The sequence below is a fragment of the Gastrolobium bilobum genome, unplaced genomic scaffold, assembly GCF_033153095.1.
Source record: "Gastrolobium bilobum isolate Gb01-03AN ecotype WA unplaced genomic scaffold, APGP_CSIRO_Gbil_v1 utg4364, whole genome shotgun sequence".
NCBI classification, from domain to species: domain Eukaryota; kingdom Viridiplantae; phylum Streptophyta; class Magnoliopsida; order Fabales; family Fabaceae; genus Gastrolobium; species Gastrolobium bilobum.
In genome coordinates this window covers 338,007-357,166 of record NW_026898973.1, presented here as the reverse complement: position 1 = coordinate 357,166, position 19,160 = coordinate 338,007, and the positions used below count along the sequence as shown (strand labels likewise).

The 19,160-nt window shown below is 34.6% G+C and overlaps 1 protein-coding gene across 1 annotated transcript; it reads right to left on the bottom strand.

Moving 5' to 3' along the window:
* Window positions 1-10,198: 10,198 nt before the first annotated feature.
* On the bottom strand, window positions 10,199-11,067 carry LOC133285980 (nudix hydrolase 1). Its single transcript, XM_061483308.1, has 2 exons — window positions 10,870-11,067; window positions 10,199-10,729 (listed from the first exon to the last, which is right to left on the bottom strand). Exons 1-2 carry the CDS (start codon window positions 11,021-11,023, stop codon window positions 10,422-10,424), a joined length of 462 nt encoding a protein of 153 aa, XP_061339292.1. The 5' UTR covers window positions 11,024-11,067; the 3' UTR covers window positions 10,199-10,421.
* Window positions 11,068-19,160: the final 8,093 nt, after the last annotated feature.

Genomic DNA, 19,160 nt, shown 5'->3' with positions numbered 1-19,160 from the left:
GCCATATGGGTAGTGTGTTAAATGGGTGATTTATTCTTCCCTTGTAAAACCTTTATGTCAGGCTTTGTGATACTGAAGTACAGGCAAGAGAATCTGACAAAAGGAAGGTGAGCAGCCCCAACCTACCCTATTGGGAACAAGAAATCAAGAGAGCCAACAAATGAGAGTTGAAATATGACAGCATTTGGAGATATGAAATAGGGACGTGGATTTTTTGTGTTAGTGTTTGGAGTGAAACCACAAAAGAGACAAGTTTTTGGTGTGATTTCTTTATCAAGGGGTGGGGGTGGGGGCACAAGCAGAAAAGGAAGGAGCTTTGCCTGATTAGAGTCTGACTTGCATTGGAAACAGTTAAGAGCAGGTGAAACCACACCTACCAATACCATACCCACCCTGGACCACACCACAACACAACACAAACCCCTTTTGTCCTTTCAATGTTCATGCTCCCTCCACTCCCACATAGCCACTCTGCAGACTGCACCAATGCCTATAGCCACCCTTGTGTCCTGTGTGTGTGTATCCCCTTTCACAAAGAAAACTGGCTATAAAATAGGCTCAGCCTCATAAGTCACAACTTAAGCACCTAGGATTAGTTTAGAGGTGTACAACTTGAATAGTTTTCGATCCTTTTTATTTTTAAGTTAAAAGCTACTTATAATGTTATCAAAAAAAAAAAAAAAAAAAAGTTACTTATAAGCATAAGCTAGGTCAATCAGGTTTTGAGAAAAGCTCTTATAACGAAAATTTTTTTTTTTATAACGAAGAAAAAAGCTGAAAATTAAAAGCTCTTAGGAGGAGCTTTTTTTTAAGCTCTTATCTATTTTTCTTGAATTGTGTGTTTTTTTTTAAAACGAAGAGTGATAAAGAAAAAAAGAGAGATAATTTTATTGAAATATGTGTTTTTAATTAATTTTTAAGCTAAATTTTTTATGTAATTTCCAAACAGCTTTTAGCTTATTTTTTTAAGCTCTTTTTTTTAGCTTTAGCTTATAAGTAGCTTCTAACTTTAAAATAAGAGAATCCAAACAGGCTCTAAGTCACAGGAAAATATTTTTTTTATGTTGTAGAAAAAAAGTTACTTCATATTGTAGAAATAAAATTATAAGTGGGACTTACCACAGGTAAAAGGAAAGAGAAAAAAGAGTGGTGAGATCTAATACCTTTTTATGAGTATAAAAAAGTTGTTTATCTCATATAAAATAAGATAAACATAATCCTAAGTTATATGTACAATTTTCATCGATATATCCAAAATGATGAGTCACAACTTATTTTCTTGAATAAGCACTCCTAGAGATCTGGTTTTTTTTTTTTTAATATTAATATGGATGTATCTTCATTAAACTTTTTTTAACCACTTTGCCCTCGAAATTTAGTCACTAGAGCTAGTTTCTTATTGGAGTATAGTCATTAAATCTAACTTTTATTGATGCAGCAGATGTATTGGACAGTTGTTATTCGAAAAAAAAAAAATAAGACTAATCCACAATTGAAATTTAAAGTGCAAAAATATTACCTCCGATCCAAAAAAACGTCTATCAAAAATCAAATACACAACCCTATCATTGGGGCACAGTTCACTACCAGCTGTGCCGGCGCTCGGCTTCGTAGAGCACTTGTTCTTGTAAACAATACTTACGGATTTCCACATTTTTTATGTCTCATGCTATATGAAGTACATCCACTAGTATCAATTTCTAGGAAATCCCATTCAGGCATTCACCATGTACTCTTTCTTTACGCATCATACTTGTGGAATCTGAAAAATTTGACAACTCGTGAATTTAATTCATGGATTGTTATAGGAAAGCTTATGAAGAAAAATATATGGAAATCCTTGAAGATACCTGTATTTCTTTATTGTCAATCTTTTTTATTTTTTAAATTGTTATTTACTAAATAATTGAGACGAAATAAAGATATTAATAAAAAGAGTCTGTTAATAATTGAGTCAAATGCTTCATTTAATCAATAAATAAGAGTTGATTCTGATCTTTAAATTGAGATTAAAAAAACAACTGATAAATTTTATATAAAATAAGATGAGAAAAAAATATTTTTTAAATTAAAAAAATTAACTATGTACATTTTTTTAAAATGCCTCAAGTACATGGAAGTTTGAAACAAAATAAAATAACATTTACTTTTAAAAAAGTAGCATTGAGTTACAAGTTAAAAAAATTTATAAAAAAATCATAATAATTAAATAAATTTTAGAATAACCGACTTCTTATACACAGGAAAATGTAACTATTTTTAATTAAATATTATAAAATATTTTGATAAAGAATGTTATACATATAAATATGTCAATTTTTATTGTTTAATAATATAAACATAGACTTATAAATTTCAACACCAAAGTCAAAGAAAGGTTTGGTCTTTTGTAAGAATAGATATTTTTATGAAGATAGTTTTAGTATTTTGTATAAACCACATTATTTTCTTATTTTATAAAAGTTGTTATTTTATCTTTTTGATTGTGTATACAAAAAAAAAATTCTTTTTGATTTAAATGTTAAGACTAAACGCACTTTTTTTATTGAATATAATATTATTCTATCTATTTATTAATAGTATGCTTCATTATTTCATTTAATTTTAAAAAAATGTGTTCACTTACGTCAAATCAATTGACATCTTTTAGTAAAGACCAATTATATTTTTTAGTTTGCTATTAATATAATGTTTAGTTTTATAAATTGGTTTAAAAAATTAACGCCAAAATTCGGATATAATTTATGACTAAAACTAATTATGATAATTGTTAATTAAAATTATAAATTAATGTACATAAGAGTGACAATAATCAAGTAGTTTTGTGATTTAATTCAAATACTTAATTAATATTTTTCAAAAATTAATTAAAATAAAATAAAAGTGATAATTGACTTTTCTTCAAAAGCACCAATGTCGGAAAGTTTATACAATCATTATATCTATAAAAGCATTGAGCCAATAAACTACACCCTACAAGAAGAAATGTGAAAGGTAGATGTATAGGGTGGCTTGGGTGATTATTATCTAGTTAATGTGATATTTGAGTTCATCGGATCCCAAGGTTCCTTACTTATAGAAAACTCAACGTTGTGCAAAAAAACCAATTATTAGGAATTTGTCTCATGCCACTAACTAAATTGCTAAAATATACTCATTACATGACATGCGTATCAGAGTGGGATTAAAAGTCAAAAGACTCAAAACAAAGTTGACACTATTAAAGGTAACAGGAAGGGTCCATCGATCAACATAGGACTAGGGATTATGTGTGGTCGCTGTATTTGTTGTGAGGGACCGACCAATCTCACGGATCACCTAACCTTTATGTAAAACCAACCTCGGGACTTTGTCGCATTATGGTGGTATGTGTCAGTGTTGTTAAACCCGACCCGGGCATCGACCCGGTCGGGGTACTGGGTCACTGGTCAGACCGGTTGACCCGAATATATATAGATATATAAAAATATATATAAATATAAACATATAAATTTAATTATATCTTTCATATCTAAAATAAATTAAACAAGGTTCACTAAATAAGTTAAAAAAATGAAGCATAAATAAATAAAATTGCATGCTATTACTATGTCAATTTAAATGGCAACTCAGAATCCCATAAACGTACCTCTCAATCACATTGAACTCATATTTTTCAAATTCAACTACATTAAAATGACATATTTCACATTCTCTAATTTATTATTCCACAAATTGCTTTAGTATTGGGAACTAAAAGGTCATTGTAGAAGAGTATACTTGCAAATAAAATTATAAAAAGTTGTTAAAATGAGTTTTATATTTTTTTAATAAGATGAAACAATTTTGGTTTTTTTTTTTTTTAAATGCATGACCCGACCGGGTCATTGGGTCAACGGGTCACCGGGTTTGTCCGGATTTTGACCGGGTTTGACCGGGTCGATGCATGACCGGTCCAATGCTTAACCCGCACCGGTCTGATGACCGGTTCACCGGGTTCCGGGTCAACCCGACCGGGTCGGGCCAGGTTTGACAACAGTGGTATGTGTAAGCTATTCTTGTTGAGTAGCATTTTCTATTCAAGAAGAAAACGTAATAGTTGACTTAAAATGGTGTTTAATAAGTTTCTTAGTACAAACAGTTAACCTATATCTCTAATTTATTTGTAATTATTCAAAAATAACGAAAACATACTTAATCTTGGATATTTTGTCCTGCAAGAAGATTAAAGTGAAATTAAAAAGAGAGACAAAAATATTATATTACATTAAAGAAAAAAGTGTGTGTCATTTTAAAGTATATAAAATTACGTCATTTTCAGTGAAAGAAAGAGATAGATTATAAAGAAGAGAAAATGGACAAAAAAATTAAAAGTGTGAATCTCACATCTTTGTGAGAGTGAAATGACACAAGTTGTGCCATTTAAAAGGAGAAACATTTTTGTTCAATATTAAATAATCGACTAATTTAAAGATATGTAGAGGTATACTTTAAACGAAGCACTTGTTTTGAGAATTTTATGAATATCAGTTGTTATGGAGTAGTGTATATAAATAACATTTTATATAAACAAAAATTATACATTAATATATTATTAAAGGATTTGACTTCTTTAAAGTATATGATTTTATTTTTAAAGAAAAAAACAATGAATTACACTCATTGATTAAAAAATTAACAATTAAAATTGTAATTATTCTGATTCTAAGTAATGAATCACATGTTTTAGCGTGGTGCAATGATGGTCACATAGAGTCTGTATGAGCATGCATGGGGAGATGCACTATATGATCAAGCGTTTCACGGCCGTGGATGGTCGAAGATATTATTGAGGCTAGGGGTGGCAAAAATACCCGACCAATTCGTTGGGTTGGTACGTAACTTGTAAAAAATAAGTCGAGTTGGGTTGATAAAATGAACTGCCAACTTAATCTGAGCCAGTTCAGAAAAAAATGAGCTAACGTCAAACGAGCCAGCTCGCGAATTGAGTATTTTTTTTTTTAAAAAAAAATACTCAATATAATATACAAAATGGACAAAACTTACATATGTTGTCATTGTCTTTCTTCTTTCTCTAAACCTAAGTCTCTAATCTTCTCACATCCCTGCCATTTTCATATTGTTAGGCTGTGCTGGCTCTGTTTGGTTCAAATATTTTACTAACTTGGTAGCAAGTAGTTCTGATTGTTTCTTGACATTGGTGCAAATTTGTTGTGAAGAAAATTCGAAACTATAATATTTTGCTTTTATTTCTCATTTTGTAACCCTTTGTTTAAGCTGATGAAAATCACATAGCTGGTGCATTAATGCCACAGGTTGATTTAATTAGGCTAAAAAAGAGCCAACCCGCGAGCTATATTTTTGAGTCAACCCTAACCCGACTCAGGTTGAGTTGGATTGAGTTTTCTGGTTCATTTTTTTTTCGAGTCAATTTAACCGGTTTATTTTTTTTGGATTGCATGCGGATTAGACCAGATAGAGTCAGATTGACTCATTTTGCGAACCCTACTTGAGTCCCTTGTGACCTTTCTGTGGTCTATCAATATAAGGGTTTACTTTGGCCTTCCTTTTTGGAGTTGGTGCAGGGTAATACCACTACTGAGTATCGAAATCTACTCTTAAATATGATAAATATTAAAATTTGTAAAACAAAACTATATCTTAAATATGATATTATCATAAAAATTGTTCTAATTTGAATACCCGGTTTACGAAAATTTCTATAATACTATTGTCTTATCCATTTTTCTATACATCTCTCCAATAAAAATTAAACAACTATGATGATTGATGACTTGGGAAAGAGAAAACAGTATATTAAAATCAAGTGTTTTATTTTCAATGACAGTAGTACGTACTACTGCTGTACTAAAAATGAGCTCCAGGTGTATAGAGTTAAGTGGGTCCCCCTTCTTTATTCAAATCAGTGACTATTCAGGAAGATGATTCTTCATGAAATACAAACTCATCAATGTAATCCCTCCCTATAAATAATTAGGGTCACCGATCCAGTTCATTATCTCATACACATGGTGATCATATTTGTCCATTTTTTTTTATCACGTTTCACGCAAAAAGTAACGTGCATAATAGAGGTATCTCGATCGAAGAGCATACACATGACAATGTGTGAATGCATTTAGTTGCATTTGGTTTAGGAAATTGAAGGGAATTTTCCATTCTACGAATTGTTAGGTTTAGGTCACTAAAACGAGAACGAGTTCCAATCCATCAAAACACTATGACAATCATCATATTATTTTATCAATATAAAATAAAGTTTATCTCATCCAATTCTAACGTCTTTTTGAGTCAATCAGTACACGTCAGTCAAAAAAAATAAAATACAATTAACTTATGTTTAAATCAATCATAACATGATTAAAATATAATTGGCCCAAATAAAGGGAGCTAAGCACATCTAATTTAAAAAAAATAATTTTTTTTTTGGTAAAAAAAAAAAATAACTTTTTTTATCAGATATAACATATATCAAAGATAAAAGCTAAATAAAATCATTTTGTACCTGATTACAAGTAGAGGTATACTAACTGGACCAACAATGAGTTAATAATAAACGGGTTGAACGAGGTTGGCCTGCATTTTAGATGAGGTACCAAAATGCTAGTGTGTCCTGAGTTAGCCTACAAGTTAGTGGGTTGCTCCACCAACCGATTTTTTTTAAGGGTTTTTTTCTTTTTTAAAATCAATTATTCAGAGTTTTGATTTTCTTTTGTTGCTTTTAAGGAATGTTTTGTTTTATATTTCTTTAATTTTTAAATAATCTGTATTTTATTAATGATTATAAAAATTTTAATTTATTGTATTGTTTCTTTTTAAATTTTTTTTTTGAGAGAAATAATAAATATGACGATTTTTTATTTGCCTAATTTTCTCTATGAAAAATTACAAAAAAAATAAAATATAAGAAATAATAATTTTATAATTATTAATAAAAAATTAAAAACACTCCAAACACTGAGAAGTAGAGAAATATTTTCAGTTTTGTACTCATATTCAATAGACTTAAGTCTTTGCTCTAATTCTCATATTACATGCATATATCAAATGTTAATTATATAATCGTCCCACACATAAATTTTTTATCACATGACAAAATTAGAATATATATATATATATATATATATATATATATATATATATATATATATATAAACAAGAAAACCTAATAATAATTATATTATGTATAAATTAATTATGAACGTATTTTTTATAATTAGAATTTTTTCTCCTAAATATTTTTACTTTAATTTCTTATAATTTACCAGAATTTAAAATATCTGTACAATAAAAAATAGGCTTACTAATATATATAAAGAAAAAAGCCTTTAAAATAATATTATTTTAAAGTGAATAAATTAAAAAAATATGCTTTAAATTTAACAAATTTAAATTATGATGTACTTAAATTCAATCAGTTAAAAAAAATACCTACTTCTTACAAACAAGGTGGCATATCCATATTGATCCTGTTTGATTCCAACTGGATATGGCAAATTGAAGTACAAAAGCGAAGGCAACGTGTACATAATTAAAATTTTGTATTATTTTAAGTGAAATAATTATATTTTGATATATATTTAATAATTTTTTATATTATTTTTATCCAAGAGTAAGGATGTAAATAGGTCAGCTGGCCTAACAAAGATTTATGGCTCGAGATATTACATATAGTGAAATAGAACAAATTCAGTCCTCAAAAAAGTCTATTTAAAAAGTAGGTCATAAGCTTTCTTTGACATGTCGAGCGTATAAATTTAAAGGCCGACCTATATCATATTATTTTTTAAATAAAATAAATAAATTATTATTTTAATGATTTTAAATAGTAAAATAATAATTTTTATTTTTTTTAATTATTGAATGTCTAATATGGTTAAATAGGCTAATATAGGCCTAGGATTTTATTTTTTAAATATAGGTCAAGTCAGACTTATATTTTGAACCTATACAGGTTAACAGATCAAACCAAGCCTAAAGCATTTTATATAAGCCAGGTCTATTTAAATCAAAGCCTAACCTAGAGCCAGTTTGGATCCTCTCTTTTTTAAGCTAGAAACTACTTATAAACTAAAGCTAAAAAAAAAATATTAAAAAAAAGCTAAAAGATATTTGGTAATTACATAAAAAATTTAGTTTAAAAACACATATTTCAAGAAAACTATCTTTTTCTATCTCTATAGTTCTTCATTTTAAAAAAGCACACAATTCAAGAAAAACAGATAAGAGCTTTTAAAAAAGCTCCTCATAAAAGCTTTTAGCTTTTTTTTTTTCATTATAAAAAAAGTTTTTTCATTATAAAAAACTTTTTTCAAAACTTATTTGGCCTAATTTATGCTCATAAGTAGCTTCTAATTTAAAAAGGAGAGGATCCAAACAGTCACCTAATCCAACCTACTTACACCGTTATCCACAAGCAAAATTAAGAGGAGAAGGAAAGAGAAATTATTACGAAGAAGAGAAGATAAAAACCTACTAAAAAATAAAAATACACTTATTCAACTAAAACGACACAAAGTTACTTAATAACTTCTTTAGGATGTGTTTGGTACAAGGTTTATTTTGTGATTGCTGGAGAAATATAGGTGGGTTTTGTAGTATACTATGTTTGGTACAATTTTCACAAAAATTATACTAGCAAAATATGTTGCCTTGAATTTGCAATTTATGTGAAAACTGTGATGAAATTTACTATTTGAAAATACCGTGGTATTTTTCGTTTGCCGGCTAAATGAGAATTTTGAGCTCCAGAATAAGGATGAAAATGACCCTCCCATCGTCTCATCTTGTGACTCTCTTTGTCTACAGATCAACTTTACATAACTATTACATCAATCGATAACCAGATAGGGTTTAAAAAGGAGAAAATTGAGGATTAGAATCTAAGGAAGAGATAGAATTAATTATTTGTTCTCTCGCACCTCTCACCCTTGAATAGATAAAACGATCAACTTAGTCCATTTGAGTTTACACGTGTTTTATTCATTCAGCAAATAGACAAATTTTACACTGGAATTAAAATTACAACATGAAATCAGATAACTTTTAACATTGCGTTCAAATTGCGAAATGAATGTGCTTTTATAAGCGGCTATTGTTCTTCTTAAACAAGCTTCCCATGGCCTTTGCCTTCTCCCTCATAACATATTTCTATGTCTTGCCAGTTGATGTCTTTGGCAGATCAAAAAACACGAGTCTTAGGAGCCATATAGCGAGGCAAAAGATTCTGACAAAATTGTATTATCTCCTCTAGTGTAACATTGTAACCCTGATCAGAACCTTCAAGTGCACCACTCTAAAAGCTAAAAGTGGCCAAGGGTCGTAACATTCCACCACGCTCCGCACCACGGCGCCCACGCGAGCTGACTTTGCGCTAGTCTTTTACTAGCTCTGAGCGAACACTGCAATGCTAGCGTCACCACCCGCGCCGCTCGATTGCAACCGAGAGATTATAAAGCACCAACACTTCAAAAACTTTGTGTGTCCGACACTTCCGAACATTCCGACACTCCAACACGTATTGCAGAGACTCAAAAGAGGATTAAAATGTTATGTTGCATTGCGTTTTTAGTACCAACTATTAAATTCATTGAATTATGATTACCATTTTATTGCGTTTAATATAAATATTTAGGATATCTTATGTTTTTTTTTTTTGTAAAATTAATTGGTATTATAAGTCTACCTTCACTTTTTTGTTAAATTATTAAATATAATATATACTACATAAATTAAAATTGTTATTTAATATCAAAATGTGTCCTAACATATCAAAATTTAACATTTTTTAGAATTAACGTATCGGAGTGTCATGCCGTATCTCGTGTCCCAAGCCGAAAGGCATAGTGAAAGACTTTGATACCATTTGATAAGAACCCTTGAGGTGCACCATTCCAAAAACTAGCTTAAAAGATGAGAGTGTCTAAGGCCTTACAAACCCCACATTAGTTGCCCATTCAACCAATGTGGAACTCCAAGTCTCGTTACTTGCAAATGGGATAGTAACAAACCATCTTTCAAAGAGACAAATACTTCAACTGCCTATCCCATATTTGTGAAGGCCGATTTCCCAAAAGACATCAACGACAAAAGCAACACTACCAATGATGAAGGAGTCAGCCTAGACTGGAACTTCAAATTGAATGCTATGAAAGTTGAAATTCGACCCAGTAAAAACTCATTACAACTTAATAAACAGATTACTGCAAATGAAAACGAGAGTTCACACCCTTACATAAAACCAATTACCCGGAAAAAAAAAAAAAAAAAAAAAAAAACCAAATACCTTCCTAGTAGATTTCAAACATATCAGCCACATATGGTCTCAATAACATCTAAACATACAAGTCAAAAAAATTCATTCCATTAATACACACAAAAAAGGGGGAGATAGGGGGGAATAAATAGAAAACCACATAGAATCAGAGAGGAAAGGGATCAAAACCTCCTTTGACCATTTTCTCTAAAGGCCCAAATAATGGTTGTGGCAAATGATCCCAGTCATACCAATCCCAACCATCACACTTGTCTGGCTCAAGATTCTGTGGCACTTGCTCTTGTGCAATATTCACATCCACCACTACCCTCGTGAAGATGGTCACGTAATGCAACTTCCTTTCCTTCTCCTCCAACATCACATTGTTCGTCACAGTTAACAACTCTGCTTTCCCTATCTCCAACCCTGTTTCCTCTTTCACTTCTCTCGCCGCGCATTCCTCGAAGCTCTCCCCTGAAATTTGAAAACCCACCACAAAAATAAATTAAAGTTTCGATTTTTTTAAAATGTTTTCTCGAGAAACAACCTGCGAGCGATGGGAAAAAAAATGAAATAAATACAAGAGAGAGAGAGAGAGAGAGAGAGAGAGAGACCGAATTCGAGGTGGCCGCCGGGAAGTGCGAAGGTAGAGTTGCCGACGGAGGAGCGGCGGCGGCCGAGAAGGACTGATCTTCCCTTCAAGAGAAATACAACCACCGCCACCCTCGGCACTAGCGGCGGCGCTTGTGGCTCTTCGTTGTTCTCCATTTTCTTCTGTTTGAGCGTGTTGTGCTCTCTGCTGCCTCTTGGTTTGGTTTAAACAGGGTGTGGTGAAATTCCGATGTGTTTGGTTTTGTCCAGCAATTTGATAACACGTGGTTATTTTTTTTTTTGCCGTACTTGGCCTCCAAGAAATTTGTTTTTAATAAAAAAAATTAAAGACCCGTTTGGTACGCGAGATTTTTGAAGATTCTCGAAAAAATAAATTTTTCTAAATTTTTAATTTTTAGATATTATCATAAATTGAATATAAAAATTATATTTTTAAAATTAAGATTCTCGGATAAAAAAAAATTTCTCCTGTACCAAACGTCTCATAAGTTGACATGACCTATCATTATCAATGCCCCTAACCCACTACTTTCCCAACATTGTTTTTCCTGCTTTCCTCCAATTATTTGTTGGGTAATCAACTTGTCAAGGACAAGAATTAAATTTCCTCTGAATAGGACATTATGATAAGTTCTATTAAAAAATTAAATTTAAAAAATAAATAATCACAATTTACATTTTTAATGTCCATGCAGAAAGAACAAAATTTTTTCAGCAATAGGACAGGTTGATTTCTCTTATATGTGAAGGTCGGCACAAAAATTTAAATATTATTATTTAAATAAAAAATTATAAAAATATAATATTTTAGAATTAAATTATGTATTTATAGCAATCAATGGTGTTTAAAATTGGCATGACTAGTAGTGTTCAATTTGAACGGGACTCATCAGATGACGATACATGGCACGAAATAATTAATAGTTTGACCGTAAAGTTTCAGAAGACTTAACTTTTGACTCAATGTTCGAATCAAGTGATATTTTTTTAATTCCACAACTTTTTGAGATACATACAATATTTCATTAAAAGGGATTTAGTCAAAAAAAAAAAATCCAATCTGTTTTAAAAAATTTGAGTTGGTGCCACCACAAGAGCATTTTATCTTCCAAATATTTTCAAAATAAGGACAACATACATTTATTTGGTTTTTTTATCCCTTTTAAAACAAAAATTATCAAGTCCCTATTTGGCCGTAGACTAAATGATGTAATCGATTACATGAGTTCAAGTTTACCATAAAACTTCAGAAGGTCATAATTTTTGGCTCAGGAGTCCGAAACAGGTATTTTTTATTTATTTCACATAACGTTTTGAGATCTACGCATTGACGAATTCCCATAAAATTATTTGTTAGTATTGGAAAGAAAATATTTAAATAACATCATTCTTATTGATTTCACAATCACTTTAAAATTTTGACATATATAGTAATAAACATTGCGTCCACAATTTATCAATGAGAGTTTCTCGTCGTCTCGATTGTTTGACATACTCATCAACTGTTTGGTGCTTTCCAAAAACTTTTAAGACTATCAAATCGTCTAGAAAAGATGCTCAATCAAAATAAATACTAATTATGATCAAGGCAAGTTGAAGGGTTTTTTTTACCATTGTGTCCCTTCATTAATAAATAATTATCATTTTGTCCCCATATCAAAACATATCATCCATCTATCCCTGTTTACCCGATATAAAGAGGAATACTCGGATATATAAGGAGATACCCAGGTATAGAGGAGAATACCCAGGTAGTAGTATCCTTTGAGTTAGTCAAAAGGTACAATTTTTCTTTGAACTACTATGATGTGATGTGTTTTGTTATGAGTAGCAAGCTTTAATGATTATGACTGGTGAGTGTATTTCCCATTGGATTTGGAACGTGGGCACAGGGCAATCAGTTTCTTTGGGGTTAACAGGAATCCATAGATAATAAGCTTCAACAAATCTTTAACTTGGTTCTGGAGAATGACATTTATGGTAAGGTTAAATGGGCAAAGCGAGAAGCTTCTGGGGAGGTTCATTCAAAAATTTCAAGGTTCATCACACACACTCATTTCCCAGTCTGTGGCGCGCAATATACCTGGGTATCCCCCTATATACCCAGGTAATTATTTCAAAGGATCCAAAACATGAACTATACCCGGGTATCCCCCTTTAAACCCCAATAAACAGGGGCAAATGTGTGGTATATTTTTGTACGGGGACAAAATGGTAATTATTTATTAATAAAATGACACAATTGTCAAAAAGCCCTGCTTGAAGGTTATCTAGAATTCTCAACTCAAAGATTATCATTTCATATTTATTTATTTTTTCAGTTAGTTCATCAAAATTCAACTAGTTCGATTCTAGTATTGGATATGATTTTCCCGAATTTTAATACTATTTTCTTCATTCTTAGAGAATGAATTTGAAACTTTTAATTAAGGGGAATACATTCGTTCCCAATCAATTATTGTTGATCTAAGAATTATCATTCATATATAGGAGATACCTTTTCGTGTTATAAAATATAAATCTCCTAGGACAGATATCTAGAGTCATTGCTTTACAGTTTGTTCTTTCCTTACTCTCTAAAATGTTGACCTACAACCAAGGTTTTTCTCACACAAAACTGTATCACTTTATAAAGGGACAAGGATCATACTCTACAAGTTTTCTTCTTCGTCTCTAGCTTTATTTTTTCTTTCTTTGTCTGTCTCTCTCTCCGTGCCCCGGAGCAACAGCGACAAATATCTCTTTTAAATAAGAGATTAGGAAACAAATTAAATTTGGGTTTGATCTATTATGGGCAACTGACCCAATAATTACATGTCATGTCTATATGGAGATCATCTTGTATGCGGCAATAGTACGTGCGTCTGCGTTTAAGAAATTGACAAGTGGATTATACATTATTATTATTTTTGATCCGTAGTGACAACATGTAGCGGGCTTAAGAGGAACCAGACCCAAAAGGAAGGTGCAGAAGCCCAAATACTTGGAGGAGTATGAGATGGGAGTCAGGAAGCCCACTCCTTGATTCCAGTAGCAATTAGTTGTTTATTTGAAATCTAGTTATCTGATTAATGGTTTAGCTTATTTTACGGGTTGTTATCTTCTTGGCTTATCTGGTTGTTTTCTTTCCGTGGAAGTAGTATAGGATTAGGATTCTGCTTGATTTTATTATCTCTAGTGTTAGTTGCTGATTGCTTTAATTTCCTATATAATTCAGAAAATGAATTGAATAAACATGATTTATTTGATTCCCAAATTCTCTCTTAATTTTTCTCTCCCTTCTCTATTCCCTGCTTCTTTCCTTTCTCCACGATCTCTTCTTAAATTTACTTCCTTCATTGGTGCTTTCATTTGATCTCATCCTTCTCATGGCAGACAAGACACGTCTTGGTAATTTAAGTCAACGGATTGATTCCATGGAGCAACAACTACAGGCAGCCGAACGGGTTAGAGAGCAACAATTTCTTGGTCTACAAGAGTCACACACCCAATTGAAAGAGGCGCAGGAACAACAATTTCTTCTGTTAAAACAGAACTTGAACAAACTGCTAGAAAATCAACAAGGAACTGCAAGTTCAAACCATTCAGCCTCCGGAATATTGGGTCATGGCCCGATACGAATAGCAAACAATTCCAATGATCAGAATCACTACAAGCAGCACAAAGCCACCTTTCCCAGGTTTGCAGAGGGGGATCCCTCAGACTGGGTATTCAGTGCCAATCGGTATTTTGACTATTATAATATTCCAGAACAAGAACGTTTGTTGTTAGCTTCCTTCAACCTAGATAAACCAGCATCTACGTGGTTCCAAGGATTATTCAATGACGGGCTACTACCAAGTTGGACAGCATTTGTCACAGCATTGCAGCAGCGATTTGGTCCCTCTGAATTTGATGACCCAGCAGTGGCTCTTGCCAATTTGCAACAACAAGGTACCGTTAGTGCCTTTCAATCTGCTTTTGAAGCACTAGCTAGCCGCGTCCCCGGACTATCACCAACATTGCGTCGTGCACTATTTATTGCGGGCCTAAAGCCACATATTCGCCGCGCAGTACAAACTCAAAGGCCACGAGACGCACATTCAACATTCTCTTTGGCTAAGGTGTACGAAGATCACTTTGCTGACACAAACACCATGGCAAAACCTATCAGACAGTGGCCCCCTAGACCACCATTACAACCACCTTTCTCTACCACTAACCCAAATCAACCAACTCCTTTTTCTAGAAATCAGCCTCAAACCTCCACCCTTCCTATTAAGCGCCTTACCCCAGCTGAAATATAGGCAAAAAGAGAGAAAAATTTATGCTACAACTGTGACGAACGTTATGTGTTCGGTCACAAATGCAAAGGAAAAACAACATTGTTATACTTTGAGGGCACAGACGAGGACGATCCTCCCTTGATCCCAGCTGACACTACACAGGATTTACCAGATCCACCAGTCACAGAATCCTCCTCGGAGATAAGTTTACATGCCTTATTCGAAAATTTCTCATCTAGGTCCTTCCGTTTGACAGGTTACATAAAGGGAAAACCAGTACAAGTGCTGATTGATGGCGGGAGCACACATAACTTTATTACTGAACGCATGGCTTCCCATGCAGGTCTCATTTTGCAAGCCATCACGCCATTTAATGTCCAAGTTGGTAATGGTGAAGGCCTTTCTTGCACTGCAATGTGTAGCAATGTCCCACTGATGCTCCAAAAGCACACATTCACATTGGATTTATTTGTACTCGACCTTAAAAGAGCTGATGTAGTTCTTGGAGTACAATGGTTGGCTACCTTGGGGCCCATAATAACAGACTACGCAGAGCTCTTGATGACATTTACTCACAATGGCGCTTCTATTGAACTACAAGGAGACCCACCCAACCTTCCAACGCCAATTTCCTCATCCACACTGGGTAAACTTATGTCCCTTGACACTATAGCATCATGCCTTATGTGCTTCGCCACCACTTCTGTGAATTCATCATCCCTTGTTGACCACATCGCTCCCATAACTCATCCCATACCTGATATTCAATCCTTACTCAAGCAGTACGATATGGTTTTCTCCACACCATCCACCCTACCACCCGATCGTACCCATAACCATCACATTAACCTACTGCCTAACTCCAAACATGTACAAGTACGACCATACCGTTATCCCCACTTTCAAAAAAATGAAATAGAAAAACTATGTAAAGAGATGTTGGATGCAGGAGTCATTAGACCGAGTCAATCTCCTTTTAGCTCTCCAGTTTTGCTAGTGAAAAAGAAGGACAGCACATGGCGATTTTGTGTGGACTATCGGGCTTTAAACTCAATTACAGTAAAGGATAAATTCCCAATCCCCACTGTAGATGAGCTTTTAGATGAATTACATGGCGCCACGGTTTTCTCCAAATTGGACCTTCGTTCCGGATACCACCAAATCAAAATGCACTCTGCTGACATCCATAAAACAGCATTCCGAACACATCACGGGCACTTTGAATTTCTTGTTATGCCGTTTGGATTGTCGAATGCCCCATCCACCTTTCAGGCTACAATGAATGAGGTGTTTGCAAAGTTCCTCAGACGTTTCGTCGTCATATTCTTCGATGACATCCTTGTCTTCAGCTCAACAATACCCGATCATGTGGTTCACCTTCAACAAGTCCTGGAAACCCTCCGTGCCCACTGTCTGTATGCTAAGATCTCTAAATGCTCCTTTGCTACAGATACGGTGCATTTTCTGGGCCATATTGTGTCAGTGAAAGGGGTATCACCTGACCCAGAAAAAGTTCAAGCGGTTAAGGAATGGCCAACACCTTCATCCACAACTCAGGTTAGGGCTTTCCTAGGTCTATCAGGGTATTACCGCCGCTTTATTCGTGAATATGCTAAAATTGCTGCCCCACTCACGGACCTACTGACCAAAGGAAAATTCAAATGGAATGAAGAAGCTGCTAAGGCGTTTGCAATGCTGAAACAGAAATTAATTGAGGCTCCTATCTTAGTTCTACCAAATTTTAATATCCCATTTGTTATTGAAACAGATGCTTCAGGTATTGGTATCGGGGCAGTTTTACTACAAGAAGGACATGCTGTGGCTTATTTTACTAGCAAATTATCTAAACGCATGCAACAACAATCTACTTATATCCGTGAGATGTTCGCAATCACCTCAGCCGTAGCCAAGTGGCGCCAATATCTCCCAGGGTCTCAGTTCATCATCCAAACGGACCATAAGAGCCTCCATAATCTGATGTCCCAAACCATTCAGACACCAGAACAACAATTATTCTTAGCCAAATTGTTGGGTTATAATTACACGATTACTTTTAAATCTGGTAAGTCGAACGCTGCCGCTGATGGTCTCTCACGAAAGTTTGAAGGGGATGTTGGATTCCCCATAGCTCACCTCACCGCCCTCACAGCGCCTCACTCAGATTATTCTTCATTATTACAGTCAGAGTTACAACAGGATCCCTACACTTCTACAATTATTAAAGGGTTACAGTCATCCACAAATAAAAACCCACATTGGGAACAAAAAAATGGGCTACTTCTACATAGAGGGAGAGTCTTCTTGCCAACTGGATCCGCAATGATTCCCAGACTCTTGGTTGAATTTCATTGTTCTCCAATCGGTGGCCACGCTGGAATACATAGGACCTTATCTCGCCTCTGCACTTTTTACACATGGAAAAATGTCAGAAAAGATGTTCAAAAATTTATCCAGCAGTGCGATACATGTCAAAAGGTTAAACCTGACAATCACTCACCTTATGGGTTGCTTCAGCCTCTGCAACCACCTGCAGCAATCTGGTCCGAGCTATCTTTAGATTTCATCACGCATCTTCCTCTTGTTAACGGTTTCTCAGTGATACTGGTGGTAGTGGATCGACTCACTAAGGGTGCCCATTTCATTCCCCTCCCGACCCGTTACACAGCTGCTAAGGTAGCACAGGCGTTCTGGGACTCCGTTGGCAAACTCCATGGCACGCCGAAGAGCTTACTATCTGACAGGGACCCATTATTTTTGAGCACTTTCTGGAAATCGTTGTTTCAGCTACAGGGAACGCAACTCCACTTCAGTTCAGCATACCACCCTCAAACAGACGGCCAAACAGAAAGGGTTAATAGAACATTAGAGCAATATCTCAGAGCTTTTGTGCATGACAAACCGAAAGAGTGGATTAAGATGTTACCTCTGGCGGAGTACCATTATAACACAACTTACAACAGAAGCATCGGGCTATCACCCTATGAAGCCACCTATGGCAGACCCCCACCATGCCCTCTTCGCTACTCTCTGGGATTATCCGCCTTGGAAGCTGTTGACTCAACCTTAGCTGAACGCACCTCGGTCCTGCAGAAGTTACGAGACAACCTGAGGCGAGCACAACAAACAATGAAACGTGAAGCTGATAAAAGGAGAACAGATCGAACCTTTAGTGTTGGAGACTTGGTCCTTTTGCGACTGCAACCTTACCGACAACTATCCCTTCACCGTCGTTCTTGTCAGAAGCTGGCACCGCGCTTTTTTGGCCCCTTTACGATACTGGAACGCATCGGACCCGTGGCTTATCGCCTCCTTCTCCCTCCGGAAACAAAGATCCACCCAGTGTTTCATGTCTCACTTCTACGACCCTACTTCCCTGGAACGGAGTCATCTAAGACAACATTTCCACCTCTGCCATCCTCATCTGAAATACATCACAAACCATTAGCTATTGTGTCAACAAGGACCATTTGGCGCCAAGGTAGACAGACCCAACAAGTGCTAGTTCAATGGTCCGACTTACCTCCAGATGTGGCAACTTGGGAAGACGAAACCGAGGTACAACTACCTCTGCCCAGCTCTGACATCACCGACAAAAGGGAACCTTGCGATGTGTTTACCCAACCAGAGGGCGTGGTCCCTGACATCTCTATAAAGTGGAAGGAAAATCAAAACGAATTGATTATAGAAAATGGACGAATGGGAGTGAAAGGGGACACTCAGGAAATGGGTGATAACCCACTTGCGGTGTTTGACGGAAATACAAAGCTGAAAGAGAAGTGGGCAAATGTGTATAATACAGGAAGAGCAAATGAAAAGCATTATTGTGAATCCAATGGGCAAGTGATGGGACAAGACTCCTCAGACCCCTCTTTTGGAGACTGTTCGAGTAAGCAACAGAGCGTGAGTCTCGAGACTGACACCCCTGCTCCCAAAAACGTGTCTCAGCCAGCTTTCATTGCACCTTTTACATCCACCACTCAAAATGAGGCAGCCACATTTTCGACCAATCAGTGTCTGTCTTGTGGGAT